The sequence below is a fragment of the Pygocentrus nattereri genome, chromosome 4 (genome assembly GCF_015220715.1).
Source record: "Pygocentrus nattereri isolate fPygNat1 chromosome 4, fPygNat1.pri, whole genome shotgun sequence".
NCBI classification, from domain to species: domain Eukaryota; kingdom Metazoa; phylum Chordata; class Actinopteri; order Characiformes; family Serrasalmidae; genus Pygocentrus; species Pygocentrus nattereri.
The window spans coordinates 1,300,819-1,320,337 of record NC_051214.1 but is presented as its reverse complement, the minus strand read 5'-3'; the positions used below and the strand labels follow the sequence as shown (position 1 = coordinate 1,320,337).

General features: G+C 45.9%; 1 protein-coding gene across 2 annotated transcripts in view; it reads left to right on the top strand.

The window, feature by feature from the left end:
- Positions 1-752: 752 nt before the first annotated feature.
- The window catches only part of batf (basic leucine zipper transcription factor, ATF-like), a 21,533-nt gene continuing 2,766 nt past the window's right edge, over positions 753-19,519 (top strand). The window contains exons 1-3 of one of the 2 annotated variants that reach the window (XM_017706946.2): positions 753-1,011; positions 10,357-10,461; positions 19,277-19,424. In XM_017706946.2, the coding sequence (XP_017562435.1) occupies positions 946-1,011; positions 10,357-10,461; positions 19,277-19,424 (319 nt within the window). In that variant the 5' untranslated portion in view covers positions 753-945. Of the gene's footprint in view, positions 1,012-10,356; positions 10,462-19,276 lie in introns of both variants that reach the window. The other variant, XM_017706945.2, reaches the window with a different exon arrangement.

Sequence of the window (19,519 nt, the reverse complement as noted above, 5' to 3'; positions counted from 1 at the left end):
CAGCTCAACTCTACTAAGCTCGGCTCAATTCAGTTCAACTCTACCCAGCTCAACTCTACTAAGCTCGGCTCAATTCAGTTCAACTCTACCCAGCTCAACTCTACTAAGCTCAGCTCAATTCAGTTCAACTCTACCCAGCTCTATTCTACTCTGCCCAGCTGAAACAGGCAGGCCCTGTAGATGGATAAACGTTTTAATTTCTGAAACACTGAAAGAGGAATCCTGAAACAGTTGCTGCAGCATTGCACTGTTAACAGGTCACAATAAGTTAAAGTAATATTTTTGAATGTATTGACAGCAGCTACATATTAATATATTAAAACTTTCATGAACTTTTACACTCAAGCCAATGACCACAAGCTGCCATCCTGTCAAAAAAATGAAAAAACATGTCCCCTTTCTCTTCTGAGTTCTCTTAAAAGCTATTTTAAGTCCTCTGAGGCTGAGCAGAGAGTCACGGCGCCTGTGCTGCAGTGTGGCTTTGAGGCGGACGGTGTGAAAGTGTAAAACCCCCTTCAACAAATCGCTGTTTGATAAAAACTCAGAAGAGCGTTTTGCCTTTGCCTCCTTCTGTCTTGTTTTTTTTTTGTCTACTTGTGGACTATTTCTGGGGTTTTGGAGTCTCCGGCGCCCCAAAGTTTTATTTTTTTTATGCAAAGTTTCCAGGAGTCATGTGACTTCCAGTCTAGATTTTCTATCTGAAACCACATCACACACTGCTAATTAGGCAGAGAGAGAGTGTGACAGAGAGAGAGAGAGAGAGAGAGAGAGAGAGAGAAGGAGGAACAGGCACTACGCATTAAGCGGTGAACCGTGGTTGACTCGACACACTTCTCTCTGAAGGCACACTCTCGCACTCATCGAGAGAGAGAGACACACACAGAGAGAGCGAGCGAGCGAGGGAGAGAGAATAGAGGAGAAGTTTGAGCGCAGGATTGTTCTGGTATGGCTCAAGGCTCTGACAGCAACGACACCAGCTACACCAAATCCCCTTCACCGGGAAACAAACAGGTACAGGTCTCTCTCTCTCTCTCTCTCTCTCTTTCTCTTCATCACTCTCACTCTCTTCCTTTCTCTCTCTCTTCTCTCTCTCTCTCTTCTCTCTCTCTGTCTCTCTCTCTCTTCATCACTCTCACTCTCTTCCTTTCTCTCTCTCTTCTCTCTCTCTCTCTTCTCTCTCTCTGTCTCTCTCTTTCTTTCTCTTCATCACTCTCACTCTCTTCCTTTCTCTCTCTCTTCTCTCTCTCTTCTCTCTCTCACCCTCTCGACGCAGCCTGCCCACCAGAACGACTTTTACATCAATATTTTCTCTCTTCTGTATTTGCTTCTGCAGAATATTGAGAAATTTGCATTCAGTTCAATTACTGGCATTGGCATGCACCTGTCTCTCTCTCTTTCTCCTCTCTCTCTTTCTCCTCCCTCTCTTTCTCCTCTGTCTCTCCATCACTCTCTCTACACAACCTGCCAGTCAGGATCACTTGTTCGTCAGTGTTTTCACTCTTCTGCGATCTTTCGTTTTTGCATGCAGATAATTTGGAAACTCACGTTCACTTAATTTATTGGAGATTTCTCTCTCTCTCTCTCTCTCTCTCTCTCTCCCTCTTTCCTCAACCTCCCTATCAGTATTTTCACTCCTCTATGATTTGTTGCATTTGCCTGTGGATTATTGTGGAATTCGCATTCCACTCCATTTAATTCAGGTTATTTTATTGGCACACCTGGCCATCTCTCCTCCTTTATCCTTTCCTCTCCTCCTTTATCCTCACCTCTCCTCTCTTTTCCTCTCCTCCTCTCCTCCTTGATCCTCCTCTCTCCTCCTTTATCCTCTCCTCTCTTCTCCCCTCCTCTCCTCCTCTCTCCTGCTTTATCCTCTCCTCTCTTCCCCCCTCCTCTCCTCCTCTCTCCTGCTTTATCCTCTCCTCTCCTCCTCTCTCTCCTCCTCTCTCCTCTCTCCCCCACGTGAAGTCATTCATTCATCCGTTCCTCTTGGTCTTCTGTGCTGGGAGGGACGTCCCCTCTGATCAGCCTCTTCCGTGAGAACCGTGACCCCCTGAGTAGCTCACAGTGTAGCAGATCCAGTAAGCCACTCCGTGATTGGTCAATATTTTTGACGCTCCAGCCATTGGCCATCAATCTGAAACTGCGGGTGCTGATGCTGATGTCTCTGCAACATCTGGACCACCATATGTTCACCTAGCGATGCCTCCATTACGCTAAATGCATTAGATCAACCAAGACCAGCATGTTTTTAATGTGGCTAATGCTAACCCTGCTAGAAACACCAGCACAAGCAAAACCAGCGTATGTTGTATTTTTGATGTGGGCATGTTGGTCAACCAGCAAGACTGTCCCGGGTGACCAGCTGAACCAGCACCAGACCAGTGTAAACCAGCAGAGAACAGCTCAGACCAGCATGGAATGCATATTGATCTGTGCTGGTTTATAGGAGCTAATGTGCACCAGTTAGCATCATGCTAACTGCAGGCCTAAATCACCACTCACCCCAAAGCGTGTAGAGGAGCTCGTTCATCTCTGATAGATCTGATGACGTGGTTTCACTCACTGTTATCTACAAACGTGGACTACAGTGCATTAGCATTGCCAGCAAAGCATGGAAGCTGTAGCGCAGCCCGGCTTAAGTGCATGATTGTAGATATCAGTGAGTCACAGTGTCGGAAACCCCATCATCAGGTCTATCAGAGACACTAAAGAAGCCTGTACTAATCTGGGTGCTAATAGGCCGTTTTCACAATAAGTGGAAGTGTGTAAACGAGTTTTGGTTGTACGGGGAGGGGTTTTGCGGTACCGGGACGAGCTTTGGTTTTACGGGGAGGGGTTTTGGGTACCGGGACGAGCTTTGGTTTTACGGGGAGGGGTTTTGGGTACCGGGACGAGTTTTGGTTGTACTGGGAGGGGTTTTGGGTACCGGGACGAGCTTTGGTGTTACGGGGAGGGGTTTTGGGTACCGGGACGAGTTTTGGTTGTACTGGGAGGGGTTTTGGGTACCGGGACGAGCTTTGGTTTTACGGGGAGGGGTTTTGGGTACCGGGACGAGTTTTGGTTGTACTGGGAGGGGTTTTGCGGTACCGGGACGAGCTTTGGTTGTACTGGGAGGGGGTTTTACGGTAATGGGATGAGTTTTCCGGTACCAGGGATGATTTTTGTTTGCACTGGGAGGAAAAAAGAACAACAACCAAAAAGCAGGATGAGCCACCGTTGATGTTGTTGTTGTCCCTGAAGCAGCGCCACCCTGCGACGAGAACGTCCGTCAGAATAAATGCGGGAAAGTGAAAAGGGCCTGTTGGTGGTGTGAGGCTCCACTGCTTGTTAGCTTATTAGCCTCGTAGCTCAGTAGAGCAAACCGCACACACCCAACACATCTCGGCCGGGCGACTGCGTTTGGGAAACTGGGTAGATCTTTGAATGTCACCTGTTAAGTGTTAAATATAACCGCTGCTCCTGCTCTGCGTGATGCGCGTCTGAATCATGTGGACACTGTGCAGCTCTGAGACTGGAACCCACAGTCGGTTACTCACTCTTAGCCGAGCTCCATGTGCTGTAGTGAGTTTTGGAAGCCGTAGTGCGGTGACTGATATTTCCCACACCTCCACAGTGGGCTTCTGGAGGAGAAACACAGCAGTGGGCTGGTGTGAAATTAAATGGACATTACACACTGCACATTTTGACCCTTTAAGCTGGCGTGCGCGCTAAACGAAGCCGTAGATGAGCTGAAGAGCTGTAAACAGAGCGCCGAACGGGGGCTCGACTGGAGGGGATGCAGTGGGGGCCGAACACAATCAGCCGCTTTGTAAAACCATTTGGTCTGAAGTCAGTGAGATTGTTTATGTTGGTAGACGGTGGCAGGCGATAAATCACACCAGCAGCAGGGTGTTAAAAAGTCTAACTGTTACAAAACAGAATTACAGAGAGCTTAGAACTCGTTCTACACAGAACCATGAACACTCAAAGAACCATTTGCTTGATATAATGGTTCTTCGCATGGTAAACTGGTTCTTCAGCTTGATGGAGAATGTGCTGTAGATGGTTCTATAGAGCACCAAAAAGAGTACTACTATGTCAAGCTTGTAACAGTAGAAGAACCTCTCTTGGTGCTATCTAGAACCCTTTTTAAAAGTGTTTCAAGACAGATCCATATGCAACACATTCTCCATCAATCTGTAGGATGCTTTCACCATGCAAAGAGTCATGTAAGCAGGCAAATGGTTCTTTAAATGTGCATGGTTCTTTAAAATTGCATGGTTCTATATAGAACCATTTGTCTTTACTAAAGAACCCTTGAAAAGCCAGAACCCAGAACCTCCTCAGAAGCCAAAAAGTTCAAGAACTTTCACATGAGGTAAAGGCTCTGTACCAACATCCTAGAACCTTTACAGAACCTCCTAGAACCCAGAACCTACGCAGGAGCCGAAAAGTCATCCCTTACAAATTAATATTTTCTTTGAATTGGTTCCCCAAGGAACCAACTTAAGAGTGTGAAGGACCTTTAAAGAACTTTTACATGGTGCAAATGCTTTGCACCAACGTCGTAGAACCTTTACAGAACCTCCTAGAACCCAGAACCCCCTAAAGTGGTTCCTCCAAAATCGCTTCCCTATTTGGCAGCGTTGTTTGTAAGAGTGCATGTTTTAACGGCTGTGCTGCCCAGTAAAGGCTGAGAGAGGGAGAGATGAGCAGTGATAGAGAGACATGCGTCTACACAGAGAGAGAAAGTGAGAGTAAGAGTGAGGTGCAGAGTGAACGCTCGAGTTGGAGAGATAGAAGTGCAGATATTGACAGAAAGAGCTGAGAGAGATAGAGAGACGAGGGGACGGAGACAGTGCCGTTCATGAGTAGTGTGAGCGGTTACTGATAGTGAAAGTGCCGTTGGGGACAGCAGGACCTACCACACCCTCCACCCGCCAGGCTCACTCCCCAAACTCACTCCATCCTGCCTTCAGCAGTAGCACTAATGCTAATGCCAACGGTCCAGGCTAATATGCACTCACGCCTAGCTGTGGTGGCGCTTTCGGTGAAGTACCCCACACATGTCTGTGGGGAAGTTTTAGATGGAAAGATGTGCTGCTGTTGTTGTTTTGTGCTGGCAGCACAGCTTAAACTGGGTTTCAGAGGGAAACTGGGTTTTTCCATGAAGATCTCAGCAGCGATAAAAATACTAACCTGTCTGTTTTTGTCTTTATAGCTTGAGCAAGTCAGTTCATTTACCTGACTGTTAGTATCAGCAGCTGTTTGTCTTATTTACTCACAAAATTAAATCAAAATATGATCAAAATATAGTGATGCCAAGCAATCAGCTCTCAGTACCAGTAACTCTGACCAATCAGCTCTCAGTAGCAGTAACACTAACCAATCAGCTCTCAGTAGCAGTAACACTAACCAATCAGTTCTCAGTAGCAGTAACACTAACCAATCAGCTCTCAGTAGCAGTAACACTAACCAATCAGCTCTCAGTAGCAGTAACACTGACCAATCAGCTCTCAGTAGCAGTAACACTAACCAATCAGCTCTCAGTAGCAGTAACACTAACCAATCAGCACTCAGTAGCAGTAACACTAACCAATCAGCACTCAGTAGCAGTAACGCTACCAATCAGCTCTCATTAGCAGTAACACTAACCAATCAGCTCTCAGTAGCAGTAACTCTGACCAATCAGCTCTCAGTAGCAGTAACACTAACCAATCAGCTCTCAGTAGCAGTAACGCTGACCAATCAGCTCTCAGTAGCAGTAACACTAACCAATCAGCTCTCAGTAGCAGTAACACTAACCAATCAGCTCTCAGTAGCAGTAACACTGACCAATCAGCTCTCAGTAGCAGTAACACTAACCAATCAGCTCTCAGTAGCAGTAACACTAACCAATCAGCTCTCAGTAGCAATAACTCTAACCAATCAGCTCTCAGTAGCAGTAACTCTGACCAATCAGCTCTCAGTAGCAGTAACACTAACCAATCAGCTCTCAGTAGCAGTAACGCTAACCAATCAGCTCTCAGTAGCAGTAACTCTGACCAATCAGCTCTCAGTAGCAGTAACACTAACCAATCAGCTCTCAGTAGCAGTAACTCTAACCAATCACCTCTCAGTAGCAGTAACACTAACCAATCAGCTCTCAGTAGCAGTAACTCTGACCAATCAGCTCTCAGTACCAGTAACGCTGACCAATCAGCTCTCAGTAGCAGTAACTCTAACCAATCAGCTCTCAGTAGCAGTAACGCTAACCAATCAGCTCTCAGTAGCAGTAACACTGACCAATCAGCTCTCAGTAGCAGTAACTCTGACCAATCAGCTCTCAGTAGCAGTAACACTGACCAATCAGCTCTCAGTAGCAGTAACGCCAACCAATCAGCTCTCAGTAGCAGTAACACTAACCAATCAGCTCTCAGTAGCAGTAACACTGACCAATCAGCTCTCAGTAGCAGTAACGCTAACCAATCAGCTCTCAGTAGCAGTAACACTAACCAATCATCTCTCAGTAGCAGTAACTCTGACCAATCAGCTCTCAGTAGCAGTAACACTGACCAATCAGCTCTCAGTAGCAGTAACACTAACCAATCAGCTCTCAGTAGCAGTAACTCTGACCAATCAGCTCTCAGTAGCAGTAACACTAACCAATCAGCTCTCAGTAGCAGTAACACTGACCAATCAGCTCTCAGTAGCTGTAACTCTAACCAATCAGCTCTCAGTAGCAGTAACACTAACCAATCAGCTCTCAGTAGCAGTAACGCTAACCAATCAGCTCTGAGTAGCAGTAACGCTAACCAATCAGCTCTGAGTAGCATTAATACAACTGCTGCCAATCATACTAGCTGATCGGTAATCAATCAGTAAATTTTCTCAGCACATGACGTCATATTGTTTTAGCCGTCTGATCAGCTGGAACAGAGAAAGAGCCAGCAGTGCTCCGTTCAGTGTGCGGCGCTGAATCCAGTGAAATTGGACTCGTTTCGCTCTCTTTGCACCGAATCATGCAGTTGGTCAGAGTCTACAAGCTCTGACGATACACGACATGATCAGAGAAGCTGCCATGTGTCGTGACATCATCCGTCACGATAACGATATATCCTGTCACACTGCCCAGCCCCAGCCCATACAGGCTGTCTCCGTCTGAGGGTCCGCCTGTGGGGAAGTTTCAGATGGAAAAGGTGCTCTTATGTTGTTGTTGTGGGTTTCAGCAGATGAACGTCACTGCGCACACACACACACACACACACACACACACACTAACACATGACCTCAGACTTCAGGGAAAAGGTTAATCCTTCATTTTTGATCTGACAAATCTTTAAATTTCATAGTCATTATAGTAAATAAAATGCCCATATCTGTGTTGTAGTCATGGCGACGCCTGGTTCCCATCAGCACCACTGTAAAGACGTCTGAACCACTTCACACCAATGACTTTAGTAAACTATAAAACATGATGCTAAACATTAAATATTAGAGAAAAAAACACAATAATAGATGAAACACTGAGTTGTGTATATCATGTAGAAACCGCTGTCAAACATGTAAGTAATGTAGTTCTAAAAGCGAGAAACCAAAGTTTGGGCCTGTATACAGACCCTCAGGCCTTAAAGGGGAATTCCACTGATTTTTCAAAATTTGAATATAATTCAGGTTTATCATCTAAACAGAGCGGTTCTAAGCAGTTTTGTGTGAAACGCTCTGTTCTAGATAAACTCGCTGAGTCAGAACCGTTCCCAGTGGTGGTGATGGGAACCAGACGTCCCCCTCTAAAAGCTCCTCACAGTGGTGGTGATGGGAACCAGACGTCCCTCTAAAAGCTCCTACAGAAAGTTCCTACATGAACTGGTTCTGAATTCACTGCCTGATGACTGAGACGCTGTTTTATGAGAGTTTAGAGAACTTCAACTCCATTCATGGTGGAGGGAGACATGCAGGGCGCTGTGCGGCAAAATAGTCCCCAAAGAAAACTCATTATTCCAGATTTTCCACTGTTTTCCATCATCAACATTCCATATAAGCTCAGAAGACTCGTGTAGGTTCTCTGGTGGTTCTGGATGGTAAATAAAGTGTCTATATCTGTGTTGTAGCCATGGCGACGCCTGGTTCCCATCACCACCATTGTAAAGACGTCTGAATGACTCTATTTACAGCTGATTAGTTGTTAGCAGAGTTAATAGGGTGAATGCTGTGCTTTCTTTTTGCGAAATATGTGCAAAAATTATGAAAATCTAACATAAAGCTACAAAAACAGCAAAAAAGCAAATAATGATGGACCTCATGGACCTCATGGGGTTAGCTAGGCCTCGTAAAGCAGCACATATACAAATTAAAAACAGCGAAAAACCAAACTGCTGTTCTTATTACACCCACCAGCTCCTCCACCTGAGATCAGTGAAGTATCCCTTTAGAGCAGCGCCTGCGCCCACACGCACACGCTCTCCGTCTGAGGGTCCGCCTGTGGGGAAGTTTCAGATGGAAAAGGTGCTCTGATGTTGTTGTTGTGGGTTTCAGCAGATGAACGTCACTGCACACACACACACTAACACACACACTAACACACGACCTCAGACTTCAGGGAAAAACTTATCACCTTTAACAACGTCAGACCTTTCTCAGATAAACAGCAGGTGATGTGGTTTTGGTGCAGGTACCCGCTGCTGTGGGTGGGAGTTTGGTGGATAGTACGTTATACGACCTTCAGGTCGAGATCTTTTACAGGTAATTCCGCTGAAGGTTCATGCATAATTCAGCGTTTGAGGTGTAATTGCAAAAGCGGGTGTCCTGTCAAGCAAAATGATCTGAAATGCAGTTAAGCCTCCAGTGCACGATGTTGCCTCAGGGCAACAAACTCATTTTCCTCACTTTACACATATTACTCATGTTTAAAGACAATAATAGGGACAACAGGGATGGGAAGAGTTTGAGCAAGTCAGTAAAAAGCATGTGCTTGGTCGTACTCTCTCTTAGCGCACATGTAAACCTCTTTTCAACATTCAGTGTCAAGTTTTTTTATTTGTTATGAGAATTTGCTGATATAGGTTTGTTGCCTAGAAGCAACACTGTGCGACAGACCGGATTTAGCCAGTCAGTCAGCCAGGTCTCACCACTTCAGGGAACATGGCTCTGTGTCATTGTTTCCCATAGTCTCACAATTTTGCCTCAAGGCAACATAATCCGAAAGGAGCCCTGCTCACTTTTGTATGTCTTTGAATTGCAAGAAAAGTCACTGCGAGAAAGTGAAGCTTTTAATTTACTCTCGTAACGTGTGCGGCAGGGGGTAAAGACGTCTGACATTTCTCATGTTTAGATTCTTGTAGGCTTAATTTAAGATGGTTTATCTCATTTCTAGTCAACTTTTTACTTGTTTTAAGTCATTTTAACAAGTAAAATTATCTCAGTACGTTGGCAGACACCAGCAGCATGATCCGCCAGTGTAGTGAGATAAAATGACCAAAAACAAGCACAAAATTCTAGAAACAAGCTGGATAATCTTCTAACAAGTGCACAACCATCTCAGAACGGGAAATATTAGACACACAGACTCGTTTAAGATCATTTCACTTGATAAGAGATCACTTTTTGCAGTGCGCTTCATTTATTGAGCATGTATATTTGGGCAATATGATGATATTTCAACATTATTGTGATAAATCTCACAGTGATACTCTTTTCTGAATATTTGACGGGTTTAGACCGATTGCATACACTACAGCAGGCAGCTGACTGGACGGCATTTATTAGCGTTATTTTTTTAATTAATCATTTGATTTTTGCTCCTTTTTGTGTGTTTTTATCAAAGTTGAATTGAACTGCGCTCACAGTTTTTCCATAGGTTATGCTATGAATGAGTAATAGGCTGCCTGAAGAATCATCATGCTGACTGTTTTGCTCGCCTGACCTCAAAGGGGAACTCAAATATCAAAATTTCTGCATAATTAGATGGTTGATATGCTATCTGAGCGGTTCAGAGCGGTTTGGTGTGAAACGCTCTGTTCTAGAGAAACTCGCCAAGTCAGAACCGTTCACAGTGGTGGTGATGGGAACCAGACGTCCCTCTAAAAGCTCCTCACAGTGGTGGTGATGGGAACCAGACGTCCCTCTAAAAGCTCCTCACAGAAAGTTCCTACATGAACTGGTTCTGAATTCACTGCCTGATGACTGAGACGCTGTTTTATGAGAGTTTAGAGAACTTCAACTCCATTCATGGTGGAGGGAGACATGCAGGGCGCTGTGCGGCAAAATAGTCCCCAAAGAAAACTCACTATTCCAGATTTTCCACTGTTTTCCATCATCAACATTCCATATAAGCTCAGAAGACTTGTGTAGGTTCTCTGGTGGTTCTGGATGGTAAATAAAATGACTTTGTCTGTCCAGGGTTCATCAGACGACATGAGGAAGGTGATGAGGAGAGAGAAGAATCGCATCGCGGCCCAGAAGAGCAGGCTGAGGCAAACGCAGAAGGCTGACAGCTTGCACCTGGTGAGAGCATCTCAACACCTGACACACCTGGTCTGTCCACACAAATCCAGAGAGCAGCCAAACATGTTGGCGCATTGTCCACTGATTAGAAACAAGCTCTTGCAAAATCCTTACTGTAATCTGTCTGGCTTGAGTGCTGGCTCATTAACCATTAGCTCATGTGAAGAGGCAGCCTCAGTTACTCACTTAAAGGTGAAATATGTCATATTAATTGCCATCTAGTGGTGAGGTTGCAGACTGCACCCAGCTGAATCCCTCTCCTTCACCCCTCCCTTTCTAAGTGTGTAGTAGAACCTGTGGTGGCCGTCATTTTTCCTGCCATCATCTGTCCCGAATTTGTTGATCTTCTTCACGTCTTCTCTTCTTTGACGGTGATGATTCACCCTTTCTCGCTTTTTCTTGTGCTAAAAAATAAGTTTGACAAAATTTGAGATCTCAAACTTCTAACAATATGAAATGGTGAGCAGCTCTGGCAGCTCCGCTAACTCTTCTTCTTGCTACGTCTTCCAACCGGAGCTACAGCGCCTCAAAATTCAAGGCGCTGCCTGAGGGTAAAAATGCGAAAGGCGCCCTCTAGAGGCGGTTGGTTTGCCCATTCTGGGCTACTGTGGCAGCCTCTGTTGGAAGAGGAGCTGCTCACTATGTAGATGCGACGTGCTCATTCTGAGCTAATGCAAACAGGTGATTATACAGTAATGAAAACAGGGCTTTGTTTACTATATTCCACGTCTGAATCTCGCACCCCGCGCTTTTAAGACAAACACCTACCAATTACCAGTTTCGGCTGTGTGTCCCTCTGTGTGCTGCTAATATCTGTGCTATCACCTAAACCAGTAAGCTTTTTCCTGCTCGCGTGGATGTGAGTCAGAGCGCACATCTCAGGATTTAATGCCTTTGTGTGAAGCTCCCTCCACAATGGATCTCTCACCATGGCAGAATTCATGACGGCTGTGCCACACGCTCAAGGGAGGCCGCCAAGTCACGATCATCTTCGTCAACATTGTAAACAGCCGTGTTGGTATTGCTAGACATTGGTCTTCGCCTCCAATTAGCACACATGCAGTTTTGTGCTCAGTGTGCAAATCCCAGAGATGTGAAAAGGCATGAGTCGGTAACACTTCACTCAAACACTGTGATATAACACTGACATAAGCCTGCCGTTAACATGTCACGGCAGATGTCATATACTGGCCTGGGCTGTCAGGACTGATTTTCTTCAGTATTATAACCGTGTCATGTTCCCATTACCCATGAGCTCTTTTGCCATCAAACATTATGACATACGCTATATGGCCAAAAGTATGTGGACACCTCTCCTAATTATTGATTTCAAGCATTTCAATCACGTCCACTGTCAGCAGCTGTATAAAATCAAGCACATAGCCATGCAATCTCCAATACACTGGCAGTAGATAGAGGCGTACTGAAGAGCTCAGTGACTTTAAATGTGCCATTTTCACCTTCATCACAAGTCAGCCTGTGGAATTTCTGCCCTGCTAGATCTGCCCCGGACAACTGTAAGTGCTACTATTGGGAAGTGGAGGATTCTAGGAGCAACAACAGCTCAGCCACGACGCGGTGACCAAAGTGCTGAAGTGCATTTAAGTTGCTTATCTTTTGTTGCATCACTCACTACAGCTTTCCAAACTGTCCTTGGAAGCAACATCTGCACAAGAACTGTGTGTTGAGAGCTTGACCAAATGTGTTTCCATGGCCGAGCAGCTGCACACAAGCCTAAGATCACTATGCGCGATGCCGATTGTCAGCTGGAGGGGTGTAAAGCGCCACCACTGGACTCTTGAGCAGTAGAAACATGTTCTCTGGAGTGACGAATCAGCTTCTCTATCTGTCAGTCTGATGATGAATCTGGGTTTGGTGAATGTCAGGAGAAAAGTTACCTGCCGGAATGCAGAGCCAGCAGTAAATTTTGGTGGAGGAGGGATGATGAGCTGTGCTGTTTTTCAGGGTTTGGGCTCTCAGTTCCAGTGAAGGGTGATGTTGATGCTACAGCGCAAAGACATTTTACACAATTAAGCTTCCAGCTTTGTGTCTTCAGTTTGGGGAAGCGCCCCTGTGCACAAAGCAGCTCCATAAGCTTTTTCCAGCTTGGTGTGGAGGAACTCCAGTGGCCCCCACAGAGCCTTGACCTCAACCCCACTGAACACCTTTGGGGTGAACTAGAACGGAGATTGTGAGCCAGGCCCTCTCGTCCAACATTGGTGTCTGACCTCACAAATTTTTTTTTTAGACCGGATGGGCACAAGTTCTCTCCAGCATCTCGCAGAAAGCTTCCCAGGAGTGTGGAAGCTGGGGCAACTCCACATCAATCCCCATGGATTTGGAATAGGACGTCCAACAAGCCTGCAGAGGGGTGATGGTCAGGTGTCCACATACTTTTGGCTGTGCCAAGATTAGTTGTAATCATAACGTCATGTTACCCATGCAGTCTTATAATGCATGAGGGCAGCAACGAGGGTTCTTTCTTCTTTCGACCCGCTTTTTAGCCTTTTTGGTAGCTGAGGCCTTTTAAAGTAATGCGATAGTTCTGCACCACATAAGGACCATGACCTTAAGGTCATAAGGTCCAAGCCAGGAACCTTTTTACAACTTTTCAGAGGTGCTCCTGCATGGCCATCTCAGCTAACGGGGCTACCAAAGGCAACGGCGAAGCTAATGAGCTAGCAGCGGCACGGGCTCTTGTCCTGCCGTATATTTACATGGATCGCTGGTGAGCATGTGGCGATGCGTCATGGCTTCTGTCGAATTTCACACTTGGCTGTGGCTCTGGCCGTGTTTGCCTCCGATTCTGGCATTAATTACACCGCGTGGGAGAGCAACCGTGGCGAACCTCACGATTGTGCATCTAGTCAGAAAAGTGCTTACACTTCTGTCCCTGCCTGTTCCCTTCACTTTCCGCGCTTCGGAGATAAAAACGATCCGCTCTCTTAGTCATTAGTATCATCATTATCGCTGTTATTGTTATTATTGTCATTACTGGGCGCGTTCATCGCCTCTTGATTCGTCTGCATCACCTCTGCGGATACAAAAACAGGACTTGTTGCGCCTCTTCTGACTCAGACTCTCAGCGGCGCTGCCTCATGCATCATTCAGCGACAGCTTTGTGTTTGCCGAGCACACACAAGCTCACGGTTGCGCGTTCGGACTCTTACTCAAAGCCGAACCGCTCGCTCTCTCTCTCGCTGCGCAGCGCTCAATGACTGGGCGTCGAGGAGCGGTATTACTCATGTCCTTTCACTATCTACTGAGCCGACCACCGCCCCTCGCTCCCCGCCCCGTCTTCCTCGCCGTCTGCGGTCGTGGTCGTTACTCTGAGAACCTTCGCAAAAGTGGTTCCCAATGACGGCACCTGGAGAAGCCCTGCTGCTGAGCTCTCATCGCTACAGCTCAAGTGCACGTTAAGCCACAGCGCAGCAGAGAGTACGCACAGTACCCCCCCCCCCCCCATCCCCCCTCAGAAATATACGGTATATAGTGTGTAAACATGTACAAATAATTCTGACAGATATGTAAATAATGAAAATCGACGCATATTTAATTTACATATGCAAACACATTTCAATATGCTGACACATATTGGCATAAATTTAAATATTTTAAAATGAGCCCATACATGCACATGGCCTACATTAGCTACAAGGCTAATGTAGCTTGTAGCGGAAGCGCCACCTGCTAGTTAGCGTTGGCGCCTCGGACCACGTTCAGTCGCTAAATAACCTCAGACTGACTTGCCTTAGGCATGTGGTTAGCATGATGCTAATGGCGTGTAAGCATCCCTTATGTTAGCCTCTTAGCTCCAGTGCTAAAAGGACTATGACAGCAAACACGGCTGTTAGAAAACCAGCGTGTTGCTGCATGATGACCCCACCAATTAGCATGATGCTAACTGCATACAGCAATCTCTAGTAGACTTGCTGGATGATGACCCCATCAATTAGCATGATGCTAACTGCATACAGCAATCTCCAACAGACTTGTTGCATGATGACCCCACCAATTAGCATGATGCTAACCGCATACAGCAATCTCTAGTGGACTTGCTGCATGATGATCCCACCAATTAGCATGGCGCTAATTGCATACTGCAATCTTCAACAGACTTGCTGCATGATGACCCCACCAATTAGCATGATGCTAACTGCATACAGCAATCTCCAACAGACTTGTTGCATGATGACCCCACCAATTAGCATGATGCTAACTGCATACAGCAATCTCCAACAGACTTGTTGCATGATGACCCCACCAATTAGCATGATGCTAACTGCATACAGCAATCTCCAACAGACTTGTTGCATGATGACCCCACCAATTAGCATGGCGCTAATTGCATACTGCAATCTTCAACAGTCTTGCTGCATGATGACCCCACCAATTAGCATGATGCTAACTGCATACAGCAATCTCTAGTAGACTTGCTGCATGATGACCCCACCAATTAGCATGATGCTAACCCTCACGTTGCTTACGGCTACTAGAGGCGGCGAGGCACTGATATTTCCTGCTGACCTCTTTAAATTCCCCAGCGGTCATTTCTCAGTATTCTATCAGAGGATCCTCGACCACAACCTAGTCAGGTTTCCTCTGAACGAGGGTGAAGTAGGAGTCGATTATCAGGAAACGAGTCGCGGCGCTCGTGATGATAACGGGTGCTAGGAAATGCGTTCATTTCATTTTTCTTTTTTTTCCTATTATCTGATTAAAGGCCTTTCAGATATGACAACGAACACATGATCAAAATAACCTTCTGTGTCGTGTGGATACAAAACACGCACATATACTTATTGACAATGTACCTGTGCTAAATACTCAATATTATACGTCATATCTTACTGTAGGCAGATGAAATGTCTGTAATGAGTGCATTTAATCGGATATTTTATTATCATGTACGACCTTGAAGGGAGTGCAACGTGAAATAGTGTCGCATTTAAGAAGCTGTTATGACTCGATATTTCACACTCGCTAAGTCCCATTGAGCAGGACCGGTTTTGCTGTCTTATTAATTAAACACGCATTTTGTGTCACGATAGTCCAAAAAAAAAAATATCTCGATGGCGATGAAGTATCGGCGTATCGGCCGCCCCTAAGCCTGCGCGGCCCAATTGGAACGTGATCTGGAACAAATGGGCATCAGAGCTGGACTACAGCTGTGAGATGGGCGAGGGTAATCGAAGGCAGTGAGAGTGTGTGTGTGTGTGTGTGTGTGTGTGTGTGTGCGTGTGTGTGTGTGTGTGTGCGGCCTTCTCTGCGAGCGCTCAGTGTGGTTTCTCTCTTCGTGGCCGTGCATGATAAACAGGAAGCTGAATTTTCCCTCCGTATGACACGTTTCCTGTAGTACTTCTCTGAGCCGCGTCTTCGCGGCGGGGCTGCAGGGTGAGAAAGCTGAGCGTGGGCCGCGCGGGGGGGGCTCTGCTGTCATTTCTGGTAAGGCTCGCTGAGGCCCGTGGGCAGGACGACGCCCGAGTGACGTGCGTCACAGGGGCATACCCCAGGCGCTAACGCTAACGCTAACTGGAAGGCAGCGGAGAGGCTCGGCCGGTCTGCGGCCTCTGAGGTGTCTCTGCAAAATAAAGCTGGCGGGAACTCGCCCTGCCTCTCCCTCTGCAGCCCGGCACGCGCCTCGGCACCAACGTCATCCCCCCATCAGAGAGACGGCTTACCAGAAAGCGCCGCTTTCCCCGAACGTAGATTACAACGAACACCTAAGGCGCGCCGGACACAGGGTCGTCCTGCCGGGGCCTAAATGCCGCCAGACGCTGATGCAGCCGCCGTTAAAGGTGGATTCCAGCAGCACTTCTGCAGAGAAACTTGCCCACTCTGACGTCTTTACAGTGGTGGTGATGGGAAACAGGGGTCGCAGCACTGATACAGCCACTTTATTTACTATCCAGAACCACCAGTCAACCCACACATGGGTTCTGAGTGTCCGTATGCAATATTAACGATGGGAAAATGGTCTGAGAAAAAACGTGTGTACATAAAAGTACATGAAAAAGTATTTCAGAAACTGCTGATCTGCTGGGATTTTCACGCTCAACCATCTCTAGGGTTTACAGAGAACGTCAGAGAATGTGAGAGGTCAGAGGAGAATGGGCAGACTGGTTCCAGATGATAGAAAGGCAGCAGGAACTCAAATAACCAACCAGAATCTCTGAGGAACGTTTCCAACACCTTGTTGAAAGTCTGACACGAAGATTTAAGACAGTTCTGAAGGAAAAAGGGGGTCCAGCCTTTTACTAGCAGGGTGTTTAAAAAAAACAGGGTTCTTCGAGGGTTCTTCAGTAAAGACGTGCTTCTTTATGGAACCATGAACACCCAAAGAACCCTTTGCATGATTGAAGGGTCTCTTGCATCATCACATGGTTCTTCAGATTGAGAGAGGACGTGCTGTAGATGGTTCTATACAGAGCTGTTTTTTCGAAAAGGGTCCAATAAAGGGTTCTTCTGCTGTTACACGACTGAGTTTGTAACTGTAGAAGAATCCTTTTTATGATGCACAGACCCCTTTAATCACGCAGGGTGGTTCTTGGAACGTTCTACCAAAGAAGCCTTGACGCACCCTCAAATCATGAAATGCTTCCTCAGATTGACAGATAATGTGTTATAGATGGTTCTATATAGATCCCCTTAGCAAAAATTGCCAAAGCCAAAGAACCTTTTTTGGGTAGTTTGTAGAACCCTTGTTGCTAAGAATGCAGTGAATTCAGAACCAGTTCATGTAGGAACTTTCTGTAAGGAGCTTTTAGAGGGACGTCTGGTTCCTATCACCACCACTGGGAACGGTTCTGACCCGGTCAGTTTCTCTAGAGCAGAGCGTTTCACACCAAACCGCTCATAACTGCTCAGTTTACATCTGAACCGGTTAATTATGCGGAAATTTAAATGAACGGTTTGCATATTTGGTCCATATTCAAGGCTGGTGTTTGGCTGATTATAACCCTTCATAACCCCACACAGGTTTTTTCCCCTACTCTTTAAAAATACGTTTAAAATGAAGGTATAATGTCTTTTTTCTGGGAAAAGTTGTAGTTGGTAACTTTCTTTGAAGGCTGCCTGCATAGAGGCTTCATAACACGTGCATAAACATGAAATAACCTATATAAAAATCAGTACTTAAGCATTAATAAACAGCTTATATCACGCAACATGACATGCGGCGTCTTATAAAGTAACTGATATGATACATGTGCTCCATTTATAAGACTGCTATGAAGCATCATTCCCTTAGAACTGCACTTACTAGGCAGCCCTCAAAAAAGGGGCTCTTCAAGGGTTCTTTAGTAAAGGCAGTGGTTCTATACAGAACCACAAACACTTAGAGAAGCATCTGAACGCTCGGAACACAGTTTTAGAAACATTTATTTCTAAACGTTCTGCTGCTGTTTCAACTCATGAAACCATTTTGTTGGGTTCTATATGGAACCATTTTTGGTTAGAATGTAGCGAAGATCACTGAATATCAGTTTGGTGGAACATTTCCAAGATTTGTTATGGTGGAAGAACCCTTTTTGGTCCTATATAGAACCATATGCATTCTCTATCAGTCTGTAGAACCATTGCAGCGTGAAAAGAACCATTAAATGCAAATGGTTCTTCGAGGGATCAAGTTTCTATGTAGAACCATTGTCTTTACAACAAAACCCCTGTAGGACCATCTTCTGTATGCCTGTATATGGTTCTATATAGAACCTTTTTGAAAATGGTTCAATATAGCAGCAAAAAGGGTTCTGCTTTAGTTACGGTGTCAAGTTTGTGACAATAGAAGAACTCCTATTTGGTGCTGTATAGAACCATTTTCAAAAAGGTTCTATATAGAACCATATACAACACATTTTCCATCATTTTGAAGAACCATTTCACCATGGAAAGAACCCCTTAATGCAAATGCAAATGGTTCTCTGAGGGCTCATGCTTCTGTGAAGAACCAGCGTCTACACAAAGCACTTCAGGGTATTAGATCAGTCTGTTCTTATCAGTATTACTCATCGTTCTGTTTGCTAGAACGTCCCGTGCTGATCTAATCACTGAGGGCCTGTGTGTGCAGCGTGTGGACGCTCCGCCGTGTCTCCAGTTTTCTGTGTTTTGGCGCCCCCTGTCTGCAGCACTGAGTATTATTACATATGACCAGAGGAGATGAGTGATGCTAATTTACTACAAGCCCCTGTTACTTGTTAGCTTAGCCTTGTTAGCTTAGCCTTGCAGCTCCTGTTACTTGTTAGCTTAGCATTACAGCTCCTGTTACTTGTTAGCTTAGCATTACAGCTCCTGTTACTTGTTAGCTTAGCCTTGCAGCTCCTGTTACTTGTTAGCTTAGCCTTGCAGCTCCTGTTACTTGTTAGCTTAGCCTTGTAGCTCCTGTTATTTGTTAGCTTAGCCTTGTTAGCTCCTATTACTTGTTAGCTTAGCCTTGTATCCTCCTGTTACTTGTTAGCTTAGCATTACAGCTCCTGTTACTTGTTAGCTTAGCCTTGTAGCTCCTGTTATTTGTTAGCTTAGCCTTGTTAGCTTAGCCTTGTAGCTCCTGTTACTTGTTAGCTTAGCCTTGTAGTTCCTGTTACTTGTTAGCTTAGCCTTGTAGCTCCTGTTACTTGTTAGCTTAGCCTTATTAGCTTAGCCTTGTAGCTCCTGTTACTTGTTATCTTAGCCTTGTAGCTCCTGTTACTTGTTAGCTTAGCCTTGTAGCCCGTGCTGCAGACACCTCCGCTAATCGACTGCATTTGGGCCGAATGTGACTTTGGCTGAGCCGTCATGTGGGCTGTTAGTTAACGCTGGTTCTCGCTGTGTTCTTGCGCAGGAGAGCGAGAATTTGGAGAAGGAGAACGCCGCTCTGAGGAAGGAGGTGAAGAGGCTGACGGAGGAGGCCAAGTATCTGTCCACGGTGCTGAGCAACCACGAGCCGCTGTGCACAGGATTAAGCCACGCCCCCTCGGACCTGATCTACGGTGCGCACGCGCCTTTCCACCAGCACATCAACGTCCCGCACTACCCGCTCTGACTGGCCACGGCGGGAGAACTTTAACGGGTTCTTTAAGTACTT